Raw genomic sequence first — 23,993 nt, forward strand, 5'->3', positions numbered from 1 at the left:
GTACAGGAGCAATACGAGTTACCTGGTTATAGGGTTACTAGAATAACAGTTAACTATGGAATTGGAAGATACCCCTTTTCCAATTACAAGTGCTAGTTAGTCTTGGTCATTTCAGCTGGACCAGCTTATAGTTTACATGGTTTGTCTCTGTTCTCTCCACATTGCTATATAATATAAGTGTATATGAAATCTCTGTAGACTTGCACTTACGCATGTGTCTATCCATATGGGCAACTTTGTCCTTGGACTGGAATATGGAGTTTAAAATGCATTCTGCTAGAGAATATAATGAGTTTCTGGTCTCAAGTCTGTTGGTCCTTGCAGTATCAAAATAGACACATGGCTCACAGAATCAGAGGCTGGTTGAGGTTGTCATGGACCTCTGGAGATAGTCTGAACCCTGCTCAAAGCAGTGTTAGCTAGAACAGGTTGCTTGGGGCTGTGTCCAGTCAGGGTTTTAGTATCTCCAAGGATGGAGAGACTTTGACCTATCTGTCCAACCTGCTTCTCATTTGGGTCGTCATACACTGCATCATTATAGGTGATACAGAAGTAAATTTACTTGGGCTGCTTTAAGGATAACATTTACTTTTTGGTTTTGTCCCCGACTGAAGCTTCATCTTCATTTAAAGTTTCATGACGCATCAAGCTTTCCAAATGCTTCCCTACCTTACTTCATTCTGCCACCTTTTTCTTGAGCAGTAGCTTTTACATAAGTGTAAAAGAAGAGATGGATATAAAGTCTGTAGGTGACTATTTAAATCTTTATTACTGCCTATTTCATTGCAATTATAATCCCTTCCTCTCAGAATTACACGGGTTGGTTTAAAATCCAGGTAAAGGACTAGATCTGAATGTTTGTCTTTTTAACAAAAGCCATGTAATGAGTTGGCCATTTCAGACCTTGCAAATATTGAACTCAACTTCATTTCCCTTCTTTTCCAGTTGCTGCTGTAGTGTTATTCTATACAGCCCAAAGCCCACATAATATACCTCTGACTGAAGTAATTGGGCCAATATGGCTAATGTTGCTACTTGGAACTGTGCATTGTCAGATTGTTTCAACACGAACTCCTAAGCCACCCCTCAGCACAGGGGGTAAAAGAAGAAGGTATAGTCTATGTTCTAGTACTTATTTAGGATTGTTAAATATTCTGAAGAACGTGCATGAAAAAATGTAGGGATTTACAGTCTCTGCTTTGCAAGAGATGAGAAATTGGTGCTCTTTTTATCAGAGTTCTTAATTGATGCTCTTTAACTTCTGTGCATTGACTAATTTATGCATTGTTTTATTAGAATTTTAATGCATTGAATATGACATTTTGCCTCAAACACTTTGTCTGAATAGTGGTAGAGTGACAGTATTTACATTGCTGCAAGTTTAGTTTTAGAGCTCCATGCACTACTACTCATGATCTTTGTGGGAAACGTACATACATTAAAGGGGATGCTACTGGAACTGTAGAATGTCTTCCTGCACTTCACTGAGTATGGCTCTACAGTGAATTGTCCCATTAAAATGGGAAAACCTGCAGTAGTGAACTTTGCAGGTCTAAGCCTGTGATGGTGAGATGAAATACATTTTGGGTTTAAGTGTTACAATAATGAATGTTAGGTTGTTCAGGTTAAGTTTTATTAACAGGAGTTTATTAAATTGGTATGATAAAGCTTTAGTAAAATATTTTGAAATCTTGCTTGTTTTTGCATGCTTGAACTGCTGCACACGTTATAGAATTGGTAGATTGCACTTACAAAGCTACCTTCAATTTTGATCTCTTCTGATGAAGGAAATTAAGGAAAGCAGCACATTTGGAAGTACATAGGGAAGGAGATGGCTCTAGTACCACAGATAACACACAGGAGGGAACAGTGCAGAGCTACGGTACAAGCACCTCTTGCAGTATTGGCGCTGTCTTCAGAGATATCTGGCATGCTGCTTTCTTTTTATCAGGGTTTGTATTTATTCAAGGCTACATATGTGTTAGAGATGCATTATCCCTTTTCTAAATAAGTAAACATTGATGTAATGATTAAACTTTTGTTGATCTAGTTTTTCTCTAATAGTAAACTCATCTCAGTATTTGAACATGTACTAATGTGTTGTTTCTTGACTTTTGTAAATGCTGATGCAATTATATGTTGATGTAGGAATACTCTGAGCTCTCAGGAACAAACTGACTCAGTTTCTCAATTTTAATCAAATAAGAAAATTTGACTGTAATTTTTCTTTATTACATTGCCTGCTTATTACTCTGACAATGCTTATTGAATTCTCTCACTGTCATCAAATAATGTGCTTTTTGTGAGGGAAAAGCCTTCAGGATTCAAATAAGCACAGTGCTTAGTTTATAAATAAACATTGAAGATGTGTTTTCTAATGATTGGAAGAAGCAACTAACCCTGTTACATTCCAGAGCTGTTTTGCAAGTGATTGATCTGATAATGTTGTGCTCCAGGCAGTTAAAAGTTAAAAACACATTCTGTAGCACTCTGTGTTCAAGGTACACACAGCATTGTGAGTGCTATAGATCAGCATTTATTAGCATGAGAAAATATGCTCATAGAATAGTAGGAAATTGAGAAAAGAGATACTGCAAGTTATGTCATTGATGTTTTGTTGTGCATGCTGCATTTTAAGTAAGGCAACACTAACATGTCTGTCGTACTTGTGATATGTGCTCTTAACCACTGGCAAAGCTTACCTTATGTGATGTTACATTCTGGGAATGTCTAGTTGAAACCCTAGAGAAGTTTTCAAAATGTTTAAAAATATTGCAAGAGCAGAGTTCTGGCTTTTGTCTGTGTAAGATGAAGCTGGCTTTGACAAACTATGAGTCACAGTGACAGATAACTGCTGCTGTTCTTTGGGCTGTGTGCCTTACTTTCTGCTGCGCTTGGAGTGTAATCTTGTACATTTTTGAGTGCTTTCACTTGTGGAAGATGCTTATGTGCAGTAAGAAGAGGACTGTTGGAAGATTCATTTAGGGTTTTTTTTTTCCCTTACCTTCCCAGGTGTTGAGCTCAGAGTGTTTTCGTTTGAGAAGTGTTCAGTGGGACTTGCTCTAAGGACTTGTTTAAACCATTTAATGAGAGGTTGTGTGTGTGTGTATTTTACTTGGTGATGTTGCTGAAGAAATCTTATGAAACCTCACTGCAAGCAAGCTGTTTAGTGAGATCTCTCCTGTTTCTTAAGACGTGTTTTGAAGCTCTAGATAAGGGCATTAGAATGGCTCAGTAGTGCTTATTTACAGCAGTTTTTCACATGTATTAAGCTTTGATATACCATTTTGTGGAGTTTTAAATATAGGTCTTAAATGCATCGTTCCAAAATTCTTCTCAAATTGTGTTCTTTGCTTTAGGGCCGGACCCTGTGTACTTAGACCATTTGTCTACATTCAGGTCATTGGTAACCTGGAACTGTGTATTCAGTAAATAACCTTTTGAATGGCAAAACTCAGTCTGACTAATAAAATAAAATTCTAAACCTCAATCCAGCACAGAGCCGATTTAGAAATACTAATTATCAGTTTCACTGGAAAAGATGTCAATATCCAAATAGGTAATTTATTCAGAATGTAGCCCTGATGTGGGACTTGGACCAAATGTGTCCTTTCTCTAGTTACGGAAATCTTACAATTGTAACTTCTTTAAAAGTTTTACATCATGAACAGGGAGGAGGTTTGGTTTTTTTTTGCCAGTTCCAATTAAAATACATAGGAATAGAATACTTAACAGTGAAAATCTACAGTCTTGGAGAAACATGATTTACATAGTATCGTAGAATACTTAGGGTTGGAAAGGTCCATTTTCCTTAACATTTTCTCTAGGTGATGCATGATTAAGACAGAAAGTCATTCCTGAGTTAGCTTTTGCATGTGTTCATGCTTTTTTAAGACTTTGGCTGTATTCATTGTGTTGTCCTGTCTTACTCTTAAATACTTTGAATTCTAGCATGAAATTTTAAAAGTTGATTAATGATATGTATCTATATAGTAATTCTGGAAACTATGTATTTCTATGAGCTTGGGAGGTATTGTTCATGTTTATTGTTTTTTTCTTTTATCAGTGTAGTGCACCCTAATGATAAGTGGGAATGTATGCTTTTCTGGCTTGAGGTTTGCGCATACATTTAGAGATTCTTCCAAAAAATAACTGGTTTCTATGTTAGAGATGACTAAAAGACTTTGATCAAGTTACCTGTTTTCCAAAGTGAGCTTTAGTTGATATCAGACTTGTCATTGTCTTGCAGTTTTAGTAACATTGCTTGAGTAGCAAAGTCCTATTTAAACAAATTATACATATCTACATGCATAAGTTCTTTTTTTCTCTTACTTGCTCCTACTCAACTGTTTGAAGCTAGTTCTTGCTAGCAGCTTTCAAGTTTAATGTGAAATACATAAAAACTTCTCAAATTAACTGTGGTATAGTTGTCCTGTTACTGCACTTACACAGCTAAGTAACTTGTGGAGTAATGACTGGATGTGTACATCTATGTATATACATCCTGCATTCCCTTTTGCACTGTTAAGAAGAATTTTTTAAAAGTGCTAAAAGTATATTTAATGCATAAAAAAATTTCAGGGTTCCACCTTATTGCACATAATTTCATTTTAGTGCTACTTCCTAGTGCTCACAACTGAGCTTAATAAAGCATACTATTTTACAATGAGTTGCCACTGAAATGCTGATGCTTGCTTTATTCCAGAAGTGGAACAGCAAATTTTTCCATTAAGTAATAAGCTAAGCTTTCACTTCCTTCAGTTGTCTTATCTTCATTAGCTTAGTTAAACAATGACATTGTGAAAGGCCACAGAAATAAAGCTCTGACATGTCTCTGTTGATAGTTTGACCTTTTTGTCCAAAGCCTCAATAATGTTTTAGATCATCTACTTAATAAACCTAGAAAATTAGAACTCCGTATATAACCTTTGGTAATCAGCAAACCGATTTACTAGCTGCTTCTCCACCACAGAGCACATGCTAAAGCATCTTGCTGTCTCTACCTTTGTAAGCTTATAATAAAAACTAATTATGCAAATACATAATAACTGCAGAGAGTGTTTCTGCTGGTTTTGTACTCATTTAGAAATAAAGTTGACTAAGAATGTAGGGAATGAATTTTTCCATTTTATCCAGCTCTCCCTAGTCACTTTCTGTGTTCAGGTCTCCCCTGTGTTATATGGGATACCTTATCCTGGGGGGAATGTGAGGCGACTATGCCAGTTCTCTTGATTTGTTTGATGTACATGTTAAAGAGGAATTTAATCTTCTGCTATGTAACCCAAGCTCTCACAGAATGCCTCACTCGTTAAAGAGAAATGCAACGTGTATTCCCTAATAGGAGCACAAGATGAATTGAACAGATTCTTGATGGTTTTATGACCTGTGTCCAGTGTTCTAATAAAACCTGGAAACTTTATTTTAAACACTTCACCTTCCTCCAACTGTTCTGAGAACCTAGAAACCTAAATCTAATGAATACAGGATACTAATTGCTTAAGTGAAGACTTAAAGTAGTCTCTATCGATAAGGTAGCAAACTACCATTCTTTTGCATTCCTTCATTGGCTGCACTTCCTAATTTGGAAGTATAATCATTCAAATGTTTGCTTTGAGAAAGCCTTTTTCTGTCATTAGGCATTCTTGCTGCTACATTTATTGATTAGATGAGGGTCTTGACGTCTAGAGAATGTTATGGAAGACTATTCATCAATACTTAGTAGTCTTAGGAATAATAATGCTTAAACATAATTCGTAAACTTATTTTGTTATTTGAAAACAAGCGCAATTAGCGTGTTTGTAAGTTACATTGATTGCCAGGGGTGTTACTGGGTAATATGGGAAAGACTGAATTAAATGCCTTCTGTTTAGTAGAGTTATCAATAAGCTGAGTGTGTTTAAAACAGTAACAAAAACCATCTGTGTACAGAATACTAACAGCATGTTTGTTTGCAGCTTCAGGAAATAGCCTGCTTGCTTTGAATTAATAACACTTAAACTGTTAGCGTACCTCTTTGTTAAGATAGAGAAGTTTCTTGTTTACATTAAAGGCTGGTGGTTCTAATATTGCTAAAGTTGCTGTGAAGTTTAAGTTTTAACATATAGGTTTCCTTTTTTCTTTCAGTAGCTAATGATACAATTTTCTTTCAGACACTGACAGTTCCTTTTATAACACATTTGGGAAAGTATAATGCATATTATATAGAAGATGAAATAGTTATAAATATTGCATCAGATGTTAATATTGTTAGTTTTTGGTCATCTTAATTAAACTAAAAAGGGAGGATTTAGACTGGGGAAAAAACTGAGAGACTCATTAATTTAATATATATGTATTTGTTTCAAATATAGATCTAAGAAAGCAAAAATCTCAATAGATAAATCCACCGAGACTGATAATGGGTATGTGTCCCTTGATGGGAAAAAGACAGGTAAAAGCAGTGAAGAATGTATTCAGGCCCATGAGCGTCGGTGTGAGGTGATTAAGCCAGAAGAGTCAGGGTGGAGCACTGCAACAGTGAGAGATGCCTTCAGCAATCACAGTCATCACAAAGTAAGTGTGCTTCATTGCTTTCAAAGCAGGGTTATTAATTTGTCAAATAGTATGTGAGGTGTATTTTTACAATGCTTTTGATGCATTCTTATTACTTTACCCTTAAAAAAGTTTTTAAAATTAAATTAGGTGTAGGACCCTAGGGCCAAAAGTTATTTTATTTCATCCTTAGGTTCCTAGCCTTTCCTTATTCTTGTAGGAGGATCTAAGCATTCTTTGCCATTCTGTATTTCAGTGCACAAATTTGTGTGCTGTCTCTTTTTTTTTTGCAGATCAGCTATACACACTGTACCTTTGCCTGTCTCTTTAGCGCAGATCTGTCTATGCTAAAATGTCTGTCTATACTGAATTGGATTACTGACAATATATAATTTTGAGGTCATTTTTGAATTGGTTTCTGTATAAGATGAGGAAAGCATGATTTCCCTCTCAGTGAAGTCGGAAGGGCTCTGTACTGAGGAATAGGGATGAGATGGAAGCATAGTAAGTGGACATGAAAGAAAACAGAACTTTCAGTTTATCTGGGTCTTACTATCACCTGGATATTTTATTTTCATCTTACTGTTCTATGGAATAGCTTTTCCGAAACATGCTTTCTGGCTCTCTTAAAATTGGCATTTGAACATATATTGCCAGTGTTACACTTGACTCTGCTTCACTGGTAATTACCATCAATGATCAGTCATAACAAGGATTTTTCCATGATAATATCAAAGAGAAAGTTTATTCTACTGGAAGTCTACAAGTAGACATTTTTATAAAGGAAAGGCATCCTTTGTGGATTTCATAGGCAAATTATTTAACAACCCCTTAAAGATCCCTATGATTAAGTCAGAATGAAGGTGATGAAGGTTCATCTCGGGGCAGAAAGTTGACTCTGTTGCTTTACAGGAGGTGCTTTCTCAGCAGTGATAGCAACTGAGGTTCAGTTGTCCTTATAAATTCCAAGCATTTTGCATTCTTGAAATTCAGCAAATAAGGATGTGAAAAAAGAATAAGAAAATAATTTGAATAAAATAAGAATTTATTTAAAAAGAGTTTTCAGTTTGTTTGATACAATGGATGAAATACTGTCTACGTTTAACTTTCTTTGTGAGTATGCATCCACATTAAAGAGAAGTTGGCACAGGCTCCTCTCTTTACTTGTCATCTTTTTCTCCAAAGACAATCAATACACGTTGGTGCCACTGCATGATAATAGATAAGACACCACAGACTGTTCTGCTGTCCATCTTTCTCTTTGTAACTCAGCTGTTAAGAAAGTGAAATGACTTGACCTTGAAGCATCTCAGTAAACAAGAGTTCATCATGGAAGAGAGAATGATGTTGCCAGGGAAGGGGAAAGGATTTGTTGTACAGAATACCTTCACTATTTTTGTCCTTTTAGCATTTCATTGATGACGGGAAGACTCCAAAGGAAGCTTTACAGGGTCCTATCCGGTGATCTCATAATATATGAGAATATACAAAAGTTTTTTAGACAGCTGAATGATCCTTTGCTGCCTGTTTTTCTTTCTGTTACTGTGAGGGCTACTTTAATTTTAGTTTAAAATTAGGGAAACAGAAAGTGGAATAAATTAATGGTCTGAGTATTTTGCATGCAATCTGTAGCACTTTGTCTTTGGAAGAAGAGGTAAATGTTAACTTAGTACTATATGTGTTGATAATTCAGTGTTACAGGGTCTGCTATTACAGTTTTGGTGGGATTTTTTTGTTTGCTCCACTGCCAGACTTTGGGCTGTGTTGCCTCTAAGCCTTTCATGGTAGGTTCAGTTTAGACAAAATCACATTAAAATGTTAGAATTTTTCTTTGCTATGATATGAACTGGCCCTTCATTATCTGAGGAATGTTTATTTTGATGTAAAAATTTCTATTTTTGAATTCCTGCTCTACCAGGTAATGCTGACATTTAGAAATGTGTTAATATCTGATTTAACTAAGCATAGATAATAGTGTTGCAGAAAGAATTTTTTGTATCAGTTGTTGAGGACAAGACTTAGTAAGTATATGTCTTACTAATACTGTATTTCTTGCATTAGGATACTCACAGGACTGTGACAAATTTATCAGACGAAGTTTCTAGTGAGGAAGGGCCTGAAACTGGGTATTCTTTACGTCGCAATATAGACCGCACTTCTAGTGATTGTATACTTCGAAACAGGAAATCTCACCATTATAAGAAACACTATCCCCTGGAGGTATGTTCTTTTCCATTGCTGCTTTTCTGTAAATTGTTAAAACTTCTTAGTCTCTTATTGAATAGAATGTTCCTCAAATCCTTTTTCTCCTATACTGGATTTTAGGAGTCTGTTAACTAGAAGACTGGTGGGGGACAGGGATGTTTTGCTTTCTTTTTTTAAGAATAACATTTTGAAATTAAGAGGTTTTTTTATTTAGTTGGATTCAGCTTATTTTTCCATTCATTGCAAGGAGCCTAAATATATTCTATAGATACTGCATCAGGTTATGGCCAATTGCTGCTGTCTCTTGATGCCAGTAATCTTGTCTGGAAGCTTGATTTGTTACAGAAACACTAGTAATTGGCAATATGCAGATTTTTATCACTCTAATGCTGCTGTTTCTCTTCATTTAATTATTCTTTGGATCACCAGCCTTCTTGTGGAGAAGTCTGATTGACTCCACCTCTGACTTTTCATTTCTTCACATTTACTGAAACAATCATTTAAAATATTGTCAGGAAATCTCAACAAAATTGTTAATGTGTAAAAATACTGAAATGTTAAGAGTCTTGGTATCATAGAAGAGGGGAATGCATAGATTCTATGTTAGCAGAGTCCTTGAAAACAAAGGGATATGTTATGCATGTGCTTTTATTTATTTATAGTTTTAAATAAATTATGGTCTTTTTTGCTAGTGTTTTGTAACAACAGATATATGGAACAGGTTTTTTACAAGGTTGTATTGCCGGTTTTTGACCAGGTGTGTGAGAAAACGGTATAAAGAGTAATTTCAGCCCTGACAGAAGTTCACTTTCGAATGGGTTTAATAGGCAGAACCTCATAGAATCATAGAAATCATAGAATAGGGAGGGTTGGAAAGGACCTTAGGATCATCAAGTTCCACCCCCCCTGCCATGGGCAGGGATGCCTCACACTAAACCATCTCACCCAAGACTCTGTCCAACCTGGCCTTGAACACTGCCAGGGATGGAGCATTCACAACTTCTTTGGGCAACCCATTCCAGTGCCTCACCACCCTTACAGTAAAGAACTTCTTCCTTATATCCAATCTAAACTTCCTCTGTTTAAATTCTAACCCGTTCTCCCTTGTCCTATCACTACAGTCCCTAATGAAGAGTCCCTCTCCAGCATCCTCATGCACAAGCTTTCTCCTTGATATAAAAATGTCTCCTTAGATGAGTTCAGACATTGCTTTCCCTGACAACAATAGCAAAGACTTGGAGTTGTTGCTTTGCATAAAACCATTATTAAATAATCTGTTCCACTAGGGAAGACTGTGAGATCTCTTCAGAAACTGAAGAGACAAAATTTGCGCCATGTGTGGCTTTGGCAGTAATATCTTATACTTGTTCCCTGTTTCCTTATCTGACTGCTGCTGTGAAAGAGGAAGCTTTTCTTTGTTGTTACCAACTCGCCTTCCCCACACAATTACAAAGGAAATGAAACAATAGTTTTCTGTGAAAGCTGTCTTTGTATTTAAAAAAAAATAAATAGTGAAGTCAGTGGATATACTCTCAACTTGTCCTACATTTTCTTCTATAATCATGTTTGCTTGTCAACTTGATTGTTGTTTGAGCAAGCTTTTTCAGTGTTCTTTCTTTATTAACTGCAGGACTCAGTGGTACCCAGCAGTGAATGCCTTCTGTAAATATTTATTTATTTATGTAATTTTGGGGAAGAAAAAAATAGCTCAGACTTTCTGCATGGATGTTATCCTTCACTTTGTAAAATAAAGGGAAAGAATGCAGACCAAATTTTATCTAAATATTTCTTTACGAAATTGCTTACGTAAAATACGTTAAGCATGATTTTCAGGAAGAACAAAGGACACTTATTCAGATAGTAATACATTAGAAATCAGATGAGTACAACTGCTGGAACATAGCCTGATTATTTTTTTTTTCAGTGTAAAAATTGTGTATATTCTTGAGAGAAACTAGTAGAAAATAAGAAATTTTTGTGTAAGAAGGAATGGAAGTTGCCAGACGATAGTGGTTAAGTGGGGTGGTACAGCTTTTCAGACTACCTGCTTGTCTTTCAGGAAATGTGTTCTGCTTGCTGTAGAAAGTAGTTTAAAGCTCTGCATTCTTGTTGTGAAAACAACGTTGTTTCATGTGTATGCATCGGCAGATTTGAGTGTCCAAACATAATAATTTTCTTTCTTTATCTAAGATACAGGTAAAAATTAATAAGGCATGCTTGTTTCAAGTACAGTTTTATATATGACTATGTAGATTACACATATACCTACCATTAGCTGTATATACTCTTGCTTATTTTTCCTCTCTACACCTGATGTATAACTGTCTTCCAAGAAGCTCACTCTCTTTGAGGAGATACGTTAGTAGTAACAATGGGAAAATGTGATTTCTAGGGGACTTTTGAGAGTTAATTCCTCTTTTATTACAGGCTGTTAGATTTAGAAATGTACTCCTGGAACATACTGAGCTTTCTTTTAAAACTAGTTAAATTATATCTACACTGCTTACTTGAAAGGCTGCCTCAGGTCTTGGATGACTAGAAATATCTTGGCTTTCTTCCTCTAGGGCCTTGCCCTTTCTAGATAAAGAATTCTGTACTGCTTGGAGAAGTTAATAAGTAGCTAAAGTACTTCAGCTCAAACAACTACAGGCAGAAGACCCAAGTATCAAGTTAATTTAAAATACTTTGTGAATGATGCTTTTCTCACACTCAGTCACATTTCTTCATTACAATTGCAGTCTTGTGTATATGGCTTTACGCCTCAAGTGTTTTTCACATTTTCACTAAAATAATGAAGCTGTAATGTGTTTCAGAAAGGGCTTAATTTATAGCTTATAAAATTAGAAGTTTGAGAAGTAGTTGGAATCTGTGGCTTTATAATTGCTGTTAAAGCCTGAATTAATGAGTTTTAGAAAACATGTAAAATAGTTATTTCCTTATAATAGTTGTTATAATTTGATTCTTCATAATGTAACCCCCTTCCCCAACAGAGCAAGGACCGTGGACTGTTACTTATTTGTACAGTGTTTAAAAATATGCAGCTTCTTAGACACTCCTTCAATAAACTTGTAATTCTCTCTGATGAGAAAGATAATGGATTGGAATACTAAAAACCAGATAAATATGGATTCATTAATTTGAACTTTAACTGTTCTGTCAGGAAACAATGTAGAATAAAAAAAGTGGCATCAATTCCAATGCATATTTTAATTCCAGGATACACCTAAATCAGGTACTAGCTGCAGTTCTCGGTGTTCAAGCTCTAGACAAGACTCTGAGAGTACGAGACCAGAATCGGAAACAGAAGATGTGCTGTGGGAGGACCTCTTACACTGTGCAGAGTGCCACTCTTCCTGTACCAGTGAGACAGATGTAGAAAGCCCGCAAGTGAATCCATGTGTGAAGAAAGAGTACAGAGATGACCCATTTCATCAGGTTGGTATCCACCATTTCTGATTTATCTTTTTCACTACACTCAGGTTCAGTATTATCAGCTCTATCATATGTCAGGAGGCCTGAGAGGAAGAACTCTACATTAAATGAAAGCTACAAAGCCAAAGTGATTTGACAGAATTAAAACAAAGAGAATTTGATTTCTGGTACTCGGTCATTAATTTGTCAAACGAAGAGGATATGACAGTACACTGAAATAGCCTGCAGAATATTTGAGTGTTTGAATCAGTTGTAGTTCAGGACAAGTACTGATTGATTTACGTTTCCTCTGTGGTGTACACAGTTCTGTTGTTTTGTTTTGTTTTGTTTTTTTCCTCTGGTGGAATTGCTCTTTCATGAGGACATATCAGACATCTTTCTATTTGTTTATATATAAATCTATATATAATAAAGCAAACAGATAAAATAGTGTCTAATGCGTATGTATTTGTGTACATAATATATACATATGATGTTACATGTGAATTATCTATGTCTAGATTCAATTTAGATAGAAGCTTTTTATTTTTACCTTAAAGCTAATAATTTAATTTCCCTTGTTTAATGTTATTCTGTAACAACATATGGACAGTCATTTCTGAAAATTTTACTGTTTGTGGAGCAACACTTCCTTTGCAGCCTGCCATGGGTTAATGTTGGACAGAATACATTATTGATACTCATCATTAACAATCAAGCATTAGTCTTCATTTGATAAAATCCATTCAGATATCACAGTGCCAGTTGTATTAGTTGTACGAGTCTTATCTTTGGACTGAATGTTTATTGCACTGCTAATATGAAGCATTTAAGTGAAGAGATGGAGAAAATGTGAAATATTCGTCTGGGTAGACATGTCGTGTTGGTAGCATATCATCATTACAAAGGATTGCCATGCAAGAGATGGTGGTAGTACTACCTAAGGAAAAGAATTTCAAAAGACAGGCTTTTTATTCATGACAGGTATTGGAAATGTTGTATTGCTTGACTATAAAAATCACCCCTTCACCGCTACAGAAAAACACCCAGAAAGAAACAGTAATTTGGATTTCATGCAGTCTTTGCTTTTGTGATTTAGTTTTAGTTCTTGTTACATTCCATATAAACACTAAATTGGAAGCCTTACAAGAGGGAGTTGAATTGCAGTGTAGGCATTGACTTTGGTTTTCTGCAATTGAGGTTTTTTCAGTTTGGTAGTAGATTGGGAATTTTTGAGTTTGGCTTCTGGTGTTGATACTCCCTCTAGAGGGAGACCTTGGAAATCTGTGGGTAAGAAAGTCCTGCTACTAATATTTGCATTGTTTTAATGATGTAAATCAATTTTTTTCATCCAATGGAAAAAAGAGGAGATAATTGAATACTTAGAAGAATACAAAGATTTCAAATAAATACTGATGAATAAGGTAATAAAAGCTTTATTTTTCATAAATTATAAATTAAAATTAAAAAATAATATCATGCCCCAGCCCCCTTCCCCAGCACCACCACTTTCAGTAGTTTGATACACATAGTGATAGATGACCAGGCAGAGTTGGAGCAATTTTAATCATATGAATGGAAAAGGAGTAAGGCAGGGCTGAGGGAAGTCAGGAAATGGCTGCAGCAGAACCATTTCTTCAGATCCTTCAGTTCTCACTTGGCTTTCTGTTCGGAGTAAAAGTGCCTCAGCCGTAAGTGCATTCAGTAATTAGGCTGGGACTGCTTGGCTCTTCAAGCAGCGTATATTGATTTTACCCCTATCACAATCTCTGAGTCTTGCAGATACATTTAATATAGGGGGGCCTTCATGCATAAAAAGGGGATTGTGAATTACCCAAATATCATTAAATCCAAATTAAAAAAAATAATGGTTGGCCTTAGGCTTAACCTGAGAAGAGTGCTTTTCAGAATGTTTTGGGGTAAAATAATAGAAAAACAAAATATTCCATAAAACGTGGAAAAATTAAAGTTGGGTTATAAGTTTTCAAACCTCTGTCTTTGATAAGTTTGAGAAAAAGAAAAAGCCTCAAGAACAATAACACTATGAGAAAATGAAATATGAAGGACTGAGCTCTGTACTCACAGCATTTCTTGGAAAAGTGGATGATTTTGAGGACTGTTGTTAACATATAGTTGAAGTAAATGCTATAGAACAGTATTTATGTTAGTCTACAGTATTTTTTGTCAGCATGTTGCTGACAAAGGCATATTGACAAGACAGTTTTTTTTTTTCTCTGATGGAATATATTCCTTGTCTTTCCCAGAGTCATTTGCCTTGGATCCACAGTTTGAATCCAGGACTAGAAAAAATAAGTGCAATTGTATGGGAGGGTAATGACTGCAAGAAAGCAGATATGTCTGTGCTTGAAATCAGTGGCATGATAATGAACAGAGTGAGTATTCTTTCTGCTTTATGCAAATACTGTATTTAGGAGTTGAAACACTACCAGAAATAATGTTGTTTTGCCGGGGGGTGGGGGGTGGGGGTGGGGGTGTTGGTTTGGTTTTTTTTGTTATGTAACTATCTGTTATTACATTATTGTTCCATGGCTTGCATCACTCTCATTTACTTGTTGCTAGCAGATAAAAGAGCTACAAATCTTAAGTGTCGGGACAGTGAACTGTGTTTGCATTGTTACGTGCTTGCTAACATAGCCAATCTCTGTTTTATTGTTTCAAAGTGATACATGCTGTGAATATTCTTAATTACCTTCTTGCACTTTGCTTTGTTGAACTTCATGAGGCTGGCATTGGCCCACCTCTCGAGTATGTCAAGGTCCCTCTGAATAGCATTCTTTCCCTCCATTGTTATCAACTGAACCACATAATTTAGTGTCATGAGCAAACTTGCTGAGGGCACACTCATTCCACTGTCCATGTCTCTAACAAAGATGTTGAACAGGATCAGTCCCAACACCAATCTCACTGAATTGCTGTTGTGCTCTTTTCCAGTATAGACACCATAGGCATTTTATAGAGTTGAACATCAAATCCTAGCATAGCTTAAGAAGACTGTCACTAATTCTGACAAGTTGATACTTACCATCTCCAACTTGTTAAAAGCAATTTGTTCAGATCTCTGTATCTAACTCAGAGACGATACAGTTTTGGGTGCACTCCACAGCAGAAGTAAATTCACAAAGCCGTAGCCAGAACAATAGAACTCCAGTCCTGTCTGCACTCTTTGATTCCTTTAAAAACATGCAGCCTAAAAGCAAAATTACACATAGGAGCAACGGAGATGTAAGCAACACAGTCTGATTGGCACACTTTGCTAATTCAGCATTAAATGAATTTTTAATACAAGGATATGCAGTGGAGTCTGTTAACTGCAGTGTTGTTGGGTTTTTAAATGATTTGTCATATTTGGTTCCTGTGCAGTAAGTGCTCTTTGAGGACTTCCTTTTCTTAATAGTAAATTCTGAAGAAGCTTGGTTTGAGGTTTCATATAACTTATCAGGTCATAAAGTGTTCATTGTGATAGTAATACAATAACATTAATAATTAATTTATTGACTTAATTCAAAACTCCAGAGTTAAAAATCTACCTTATTTTCTTCTGGTTTCAGGTGAACAGCTATATACCAGGAATTGGTTATCAGATTTTTGGAAACGTCATATCTTTAATCTTGGGTTTAATGCCATTTGTCTTTCGACTTTCCCAAGCTAAAGATTTGGAACAACTAGCTACACATTCTGCCACAGAACTTTGTATGACTGCGTTTGGATCAAATGGAGACGTTCTGGTTCTCTCAATGGTTATTATAAGTTTTGTGGTCCGTGTGTCTCTAGTGTGGATTTTCTTTTTTCTGCTATGTGTAGCAGAGAGGACATACAAACAGGTATGAACAGCAGAGCAAGAGGTGTCATTCAAAGCAAAACAAGGTTGAATGTTTATGATTTTTTGACTTTTTTAGTATTTTTAACTTTTCTTCAGCACATTATGATACGTAGATCAGTAGTGACAAATACTTCAGTGGATTTACAGTTTAGGAGATAACTAAGTTATTGCAGTGGACTGAAGTCTCTGCAGAATCTCTGTAGCTAAACATTTGTCCTGGAGAGCATTTCTGAGGGAAAACTGTATTTCAGATGTCTGGGTCAATGCATTAAACCCATCTCATAAAGTCATGCTTCTGTTGGCCTCAGTTTTCCCTAAGGAGAAGGAATTTCAATAAAAGAAGTCTATCAACTTCCTGTTTGTTCTACCAGTGTTTTTTCAAAACTTTCAGTTTAATTCAAAACAGTCCAGTCCAAAAGCTAGACAAGAGCCCTGCTTTGGTGGTAGATCAGTCACATAGTTGGAGACCATGAAAGCTGCTATCTGGAGTAATACAGCTGTTAATTTACTGCTGCTTATTGCAATTTAAGCTTTGAAGAAAGTATCAATATCACTTACTAGCTGCAGAGTGTACATACTGGTCTGCAAAAGAAAGACTTTCTTCTCTCAAATTGTAGCCAAAATATGTGACTTAATACAGTAAAATAGAATGAACCTGCTTCTAATAATAATTTCTGTTGGAAGGAACTTCTGTGATACAGGCACTCTCTAATGCAAATGATTTGCAAGTTTGATTTTCTCCCCATTTAAGAGCAAAGCAGATCTGTTATCTGAAAATTGGAGACAAGAAATCAAAGTGTAGCTAAATTTTGTCATTAGGATATGAAGACTTTTAAAACTTTCTAGTGTACCTCCTCTTTTTAGTAACATGCAATTTTTATTTCTGCACAATATTAACATATTTTAGTGCACACCGATACACTGTGCATTACTTTGACTTACTATTTTCTTTCCATTGCCCTTGAAAATCAATCTTGCTTGTCTGCAGAGGCTACTTTTTGCCAAACTTTTTGGTCATCTAACGTCTGCCAGGAGGGCAAGAAAATCCGAGGTTCCTCACTTCCGCTTGAAGAAAGTACAGAATATAAAAATGTGGCTTTCTCTCAGGTCCTATCTAAAGGTAAAATAATGAGTATTTTTGCTACCACTTTAATATGAAATATCTCATATGCTGTTGATGGAAGGTTGGTGTTATAATCTGAATTTTTCCTCCTGCGCGCTTGCCCCCATTGATGTATATGTGCCTTGTTGTCCTGAACCGAGGACACTTGTACACTTCGTTTCAGTAACTCTGGGTCAGCAGTGTCTGCAAGCAGCCAGATTGTGAGAAAGTGACTGCCTAGTTTTTACCTTGGAGTATAAGATGAGTGTGCTCAGAGTTGGAGTCTTGTCTTACTAATGCTAGCAGAAAAGTCTCTCGGGTGAATATGTTGGGTAAAAATGACCACTTGTAGTACAATACAGACAATACCTTAGTGTAAGAGCCTCACCAGTTAGCATCATTAAGACAGAAGGAATTTATGAAGCAAGACATTTTATGTGTATATTTGTGCTTTGAATGTATACATGCCCAAGTGTTATCTGCAGGACATTCTGCTCCCTCTGTTGTATGTTCAGTTCATATTTGAGTAATCTCTATTTCAGTAACAATCTTTTCAAGACAGAGCATTTTGATGAGTCTTTGTGAAAGGGTCCATATTATCTAACTGAGGATTGGGTTGTTTTGTGTCCCTGTCCTCTATTTTTTGTCTGTGTTAGGTAGTACAGCTCTGATAAGCTAGTTTTTTTCCTATTTGTCTTCTGTAGAACCATTAGTTTTAGTGAGCAGCATCCGACAATCTCTTGTTTGTGGAGGTAATTCTCTTATGTGTGTCTATGCTTCTTTCCAACAGCAGTTAAGACAGGTTAGATGAAATCTGCTGTCAGTAGATTTTAGAAGTAGGTAAAAGATTACGAAAACATAAAGGAGTTCTGGCATGGAGACTGGAGAGTGTGGAAAGCAGGAACTATTAGCAGGCAAAATTTGTAATATAAAGCACAATCTTAAATTTGAAAGATGCATCACTTCAAGAGGAATTGAGGTGGTTATGTACAACGCCCCCTGTGTTATGAAACTATCTGTTGGGGAGGTTGTAAAAAAGATGTACCCTTTAAACTTCACATTTCAGAGACTTTTATCTTTTTCCTTCTAGTCTGTAATGTGTTGCTGAATGGGAAGAAAGGAGTATAACTTGGACAATAGAACGTAGCTTTGATGCTTGAAAGACTGCATATGGTAGCATTGTTGTGGAGAGAGTGTTTTGCCTTCTTTCCTCATAACCACATCTATTTATTCCACCTTTTCTTATGCCACTGGAAACATTGTACAGTTATGTGGCTAAGAAAAGAGCAATCAGAGAGTGGTCAGAGGCAGGTACAAAGGGAACTGAATCAACTCAAAAATAATCAGGCAAGAACAGTAATTTTCCCCTCCATGTGTTCCTTTTGGTTCACTGGGCAGCTCTGTAATGCTTGCTCTAGCATGAGGAAAGGAATGGAGACGAGCAGCTAAGGAGCCGGGCTGCCTTCTTGCAGTGGTACTGCTGGCATGTACTGGCATAGCATTTGTCCAAAATATGCTTGCATATTACCTCCACCTATATATGTGCACCTGTGAAGATGTGAGCTGGGGTATATACACATCTCAAGTCTCACACAGGCAAAACACTCTGGCTCAGTACATAAGCAGTGCACGGAAAACTGCAGTAGTAATTTGCACTTAATTTCTTTTCAGTAGTTAGGCTTCCTATCTCTTTCTCCTCATTCCAAGGTTATATCTTGTATATGTACACCTCCCATTCTCCTCATGTTTATACAATTAGTAGCATGTCTGGAGTCCAAAGGTGAGAAATATATCTGTCATAACTTGTACATGTTTCAATGCAGCATGGATTGTTTAATTCTTTAATTAAAAAAAAGAGGAAAAGGATCAGTGGGTAGAAACATTTCATTGTACTAAGTGAGAAATGGTTGCAAACAGTGAGGTTGCACTTCTCAAGACAAGTGTGTTTGTTCCTCAGTTTTCCTTCGTGTTCTGGGGGAGAGAATTATATTATTGCATCTACCACAATGGGACAGTAATTTACAGCTATGTTTTTTTTTGTGTCAAAAGGAGGCAAGTAATGGAAAATGCCAACCATGTGAAATCATATCTTGATATCCTGTTGCGATCTGGTGTCCAAAAATCTTTTGTTAGCCCTGGTTTGATACTTGGAGTTAAAACCCAGTGCTGTATCAAATTTGTAATGTAACTGAATACTGCTCATATCAAAGTTACTTTGCATCATGAAGGAGCTGGCTGAACAAGTGGTAAATAGTTACCTTTAAATGCTTGCATCTCAATCTCACGTGCCTTTAGGGTTTTCAAATGTATTAACATTATTTGGATCTAATATGGTGTTTGAATTTAGATTGCCAGATAACAAGCCATGATGAAACAGAGGTTCAAGGTGTGAATCTAACTGGATATGCTAAATATCAACTCTGGGCAGATTTTCACTTACATGTATGTAAATCCTCTATTTTCAGCGTCGAGGACCTCAACGCTCCGTTGATGTGATAGTTTCATCTGCCTTCCTACTGACTATCTCGGTTGTGTTTATCTGTTGTGCCCAGGTGAGGAAGTCCTACTTGTATGGTAACAACTATGACTTAAATAGTTTAGAAAAATATATTTGATTGCCTTTTGCATGGGGATTCCTATTAAGTTAGAAGACCGCAGTGAAAAATCAAGAAGAGTTGTCACAGCTTTTCAGAAGATTAAGCTTCATTTTGTATTGTGCATTTTATCTACGTTACAGTATTATTCTGTAAGACCTAATAAAACTTACTGATAGCACAATTCCTGACATGCTGATATTATTTTTGTAATTCTGTGTCCTCCTTCATTTTCCATTCTGGGTTTTGGAGCACAGGGTGTGTTTTTTCTAACATTTTGCATCAAAAGTTACTTTTGCAAAGACAGTTGAGAATGACCTGGGGTGATGATTTTTGTGAGAAACCAGGTTGTTGGCTATATTAGCCTGCCCTCTAGTGGAATATCTTTTAGTAAGCAAATCTGTGCTCAAAGGGGATTTTTACTGCTTAGGATTTTTCTTTGAGCTTCTGTTTCAGAATACAGGGAAGCTTCTGTTGGCTCCTGTTTGTGTTTTCTCTCCACTTTCTTCCCTAGTACATGCTAATGTGTTTTCCTGGTAGCAGACTATAAATATTTTAATAAGATTATAATTTATCAATATCTCTTCTTGGATTCAATTTTCTCCACAATTCAGTACATCTGATGGTATATTTTGAGTTTGTTTTTTTTTTTCAAATATAGTGTCTTTGCAAGTTTGAGCATGAGGCTAAAATTGTCTTAGAGTGTATTTCTTTATCTATTGCTTTAGAGATCTGAAAAAAAGACCCGATTGAGCCTTTCAGAGCAAATCTGTTCTCAAACCTCACATCTTTGACACAGCGTTGATTTTAGAGTACGATCCAAAATCTTCTATGCCTAACCCAATCCATATACTTGGGAAATTTTTCTTGGCGTTCAGAATACATGTAGTTTTCTTACATTGTAATGTAACTATTATTTCCAATTAATTTTTTTTTTTCTTTTGGTTTCAGCTGCTTCACATGCATGAGATCTTCCTTGATTGTCACTACAATTGGGAACTTGTAATTTGGTGCATTTCACTAACTCTCTTTCTCTTAAGATTTGTTACTCTTGGATCTGAAACCAGTAAAAAGTACAGCAATACCTCAATATTACTTACTGAGCAGGTGAGAATTTGTATAGACCTATATTATTATATCCAAATAAGTAATTCATCTGGTAGGTCTCAGGCATGCATTTTCACTCGAAGTGCTGGATGGGAGAGTAAAGAACTTGAAAAACCAAGTTACCCTCTATAAAGTGTGTCACTGCTTCCACTCCAATAATTTTGACTGCTAGGTTGTGTGAATTACATATAGTCTCCTCTAGACTCCTTGGAAACTTTGACTTTCAGTCATCTGCCCAGCTTGGCTTTGGGTATGCATACTTTTCTTCTCGGGAATGTTCTAGTTAGCATTTGTTCTGCAGACGTCTCCCTCTGCTCTGCCTGGCACTGCTGGTAATTTTCTGAGCTAGGCATGTTGTGTTAGTGTTAGGTAAGAAGCAATCTCTTTCTGCTCAGGTTTCACAGTGGTGCAAAACACAGCATTCAGGACAAGGCAAATGAGCAGGTCAGATCTTCACAGGTTTCCTACAGGAAACATGTTCAAGTTGGAGAATAAAATCTTCCAAACTGTGTCACATCACAGGATGTGAAGCTTATGACAGGTGGTATAAATGACTGCTTACATGTGCTCAATGAGAATTCAACCTGTCTGTGCTAAAGCTGATGAGGCTGAACACTGAGAAGGCAGTGTGCCCATTTACCTTGTTCTGAAAGCTGTGTTTTGCACCCCTGTGAAACCTCACATTGTTCCTGAGCCTGGAAAGCTTTGCATTATTCTGCTGATTCTTAGCAGAGGAATAGCATAATGTCCCAGTGAAGTTTGTCCTCTGGTTTTGGGATGAAAATGAAGGAAAATGTCTGGGATAAGGATTGGAAAAAAAATGTAGAGAGCAAGGTAATAGCGAGATAGAGAATGTCAGGCCTTTGTTTTGCTTTCTTAGGCTTTTATACTGTGCTCTTCATGAGAGTGTTTGAGGATTTCTGGCCAGCATGGACATTGAAAGAAGCACTCTCTCGATGTACTCAGAACTTAAAAATCAATTCAGAAAGTGCTGTGTCACCAGACACGTAGCTTTGTAATGAATCCAGCTTATCCTCTTAAAAGTAATTTCCCTTAAAAATGCCCAAGAGCTTTATGAAATGAAAAGCAAAACAGAACTCACAATTGTTTCTCTGAAAATAAAAAGGATACATGTCACCCTGGGTAGAACTCATTTTGGACTGATTTCACATACTTAGCTGGATGCCGCAGCATATTTACAGTGTTCTTGGAAAAGACTTGTGAAATTCTGACATTTTAGCCTTTCATGAGCCGCCTAGTCCAAACAGTTGACTAACACTCACAAAAAATCTGATCTGAAAAAACACATCTAACCTGCTGTCCTGGAAAATCACACATTAATGTTATTAGGCTTACAGAGAAAAGAATGAAGATTTGAAACAAAAAAACAAACTACGAAAAAACCCAAACCCAACCAAGCAAAAGGACAAACAAGACTCAACCCTCACATTCAATTTAGAGGTCTCACAGATAAGATAAAACTGCAAGTTCTGCTTTCTGTCAGCAGAGTTCCAGCTGCTTTTATGTGCTTTATATTCAACCTATGAATTTCATGATGAGGTGTCATGATAGGAAACTAACAGATCAGTCATTTTACATCAAAGGACTTTCTGACTGTATGCTGTTTGCCTGTAATTTTTCAATTTCTTCTGAAAGTGTTTTAAATTGATCTTTTAAATTAAGTGCCTCAGAGGTTCTTTGTTGAGTAAAATACGTGTGGTCTGATTAAAGCTGTGTCTTGCCAGCTTCAAGTCTCAGAATAGTTATGGTAGGTCACAGTCAAACATGGTCTAACTCCCCTCCTGAATCAGTGTTTGTTGTTGAATGCTGCTTTTTTCCCATAAATTAATGAAATCATAGTAACTGTTAAAACAGATTTGAGTCTTCCATGGGTTTATTAACTACCATTTTTTAGAGTTGCTAAATAGAGCCTTTTTTCTTAGTTTATTCGTGTTTATATAGGCTTGAATAATTGAAATCAGTAATTTTGTATTTAAAGATTGGAATCTTTTTGCCTATAAAAGCATAATTTAAAATGAAATTTTTAAGTTGAATGTGCTTTGGAATATGTTAGGCATAGTTCTTAATTTTTACTTTTTATAAGAAACTTACAGTGAGCTTCTTAGGGAGATCTGATATTATTCAGTCAATTTTGTTTAGATGTCTGTGGCCCTTATTTCAATAACCACCTTACAATGCACCTTAAATTTGTAGCATCATATAGCATCACTTCCTTTCTGCAACTTCATTTGTGCACCTTGTCTGTCATTCAAAGGATTACTTCTGCATATTGCTGAATTGTTCATTTTTAATTTTGTTGAAGGTTGTCATCCTAAAAGAAAAAGCTCACTGCTTTTCATAGAATCATAGAATAGTTAGGGTTGGAAAGGACCTTAAGATCATCCAGTACCAACCCCCCTGCCATGGGCAGGGGCACCTCACCCTAGACCATGTTGCCCAATATATATTTCTTTTGATTTGCTTTTGTTATGCAATAGAAAAGAGCAACTAGGCTTTGCCTGGTCTATGATATCAAAGGTAGGTCATTTGAGAATGAAAGCTGATGTTTCAAAATCGCTAGAAAGCCAAAAGAGAGCTAATATAGACTCTTAACTAAACATTCTCAGAAACGATGACCTAAAAAAGCCTGGATCACAGACGTGTTGCAATGATCAATATACTGTTCTACAGCAATGAAGAGTTTAATAATTTCCCAAATATTTCAAGGCTCTGGAAAGATTGATTTTCTACACTCAAGGTGCTTGTGGAGTACTCAATTATACTAAAATCTTTTAAAAGAAATTGCTCTTTAGCAGAATTATGCTTAAGCATTTCAGTCTATTCAGTAACTTTTGGGGATTTTAAGCCTTGTAAGGTCTGCATACTAGTATAAAAACCTGGAAACATGTTGACAAACCACAGGCAGTTATTAAAGGAGGGAAAAGAAATTATGCAAACCTTACATGTGTGGTGTTTTTTCTTGCTGAATTTGTAGATCACACGAAACTATTAAAGCTGTTGCTATAATAGTGTCAAATGTGAGGTTTTATATCGTAAAGCGCTGTAGTTTCCTATGGCACTGAGCCAGTATTTTTTCTGAAATATTAAAAAGGAAACAAAAACCTTACTTGCTTGGAGAAATATCATTGCTATTCTATTATATGGCTGCTGAGAAATGCCTTAAATATTTCCAAATGAATTC

At 36.2% G+C, this 23,993-nt stretch overlaps 1 protein-coding gene across 4 annotated transcripts in view; it reads left to right on the forward strand.

Annotated features, from left to right (window-relative positions):
- Positions 1-23,993, forward strand: part of PHTF2 (putative homeodomain transcription factor 2) — a 67,341-nt gene that overhangs the window by 37,193 nt on the left and 6,155 nt on the right. For 3 of the 4 annotated variants that reach the window (XM_057422418.1, XM_057422421.1, XM_057422419.1), the window contains 10 exons: positions 946-1,111; positions 1,788-1,952; positions 6,351-6,552; positions 8,593-8,751; positions 11,953-12,171; positions 14,412-14,540; positions 15,717-15,989; positions 16,977-17,108; positions 19,556-19,642; positions 20,636-20,791. In XM_057422418.1, coding sequence (XP_057278401.1) covers positions 946-1,111; positions 1,788-1,952; positions 6,351-6,552; positions 8,593-8,751; positions 11,953-12,171; positions 14,412-14,540; positions 15,717-15,989; positions 16,977-17,108; positions 19,556-19,642; positions 20,636-20,791 — 1,688 coding nt within the window. The remainder of the gene's footprint in view (positions 1-945; positions 1,112-1,787; positions 1,953-6,350; positions 6,553-8,592; positions 8,752-11,952; positions 12,172-14,411; positions 14,541-15,716; positions 15,990-16,976; positions 17,109-19,555; positions 19,643-20,635; positions 20,792-23,993) is intronic. The other variant, XM_057422422.1, reaches the window with a different exon arrangement.

Source organism: Pezoporus wallicus, unplaced genomic scaffold (assembly GCF_028554395.1).
Source record: "Pezoporus wallicus isolate ANWC-B61680 ecotype Strahan unplaced genomic scaffold, APGP_CSIRO_Pwel_v1 contig_3058, whole genome shotgun sequence".
Taxonomy (NCBI): Eukaryota; Metazoa; Chordata; class Aves; order Psittaciformes; family Psittacidae; genus Pezoporus; species Pezoporus wallicus.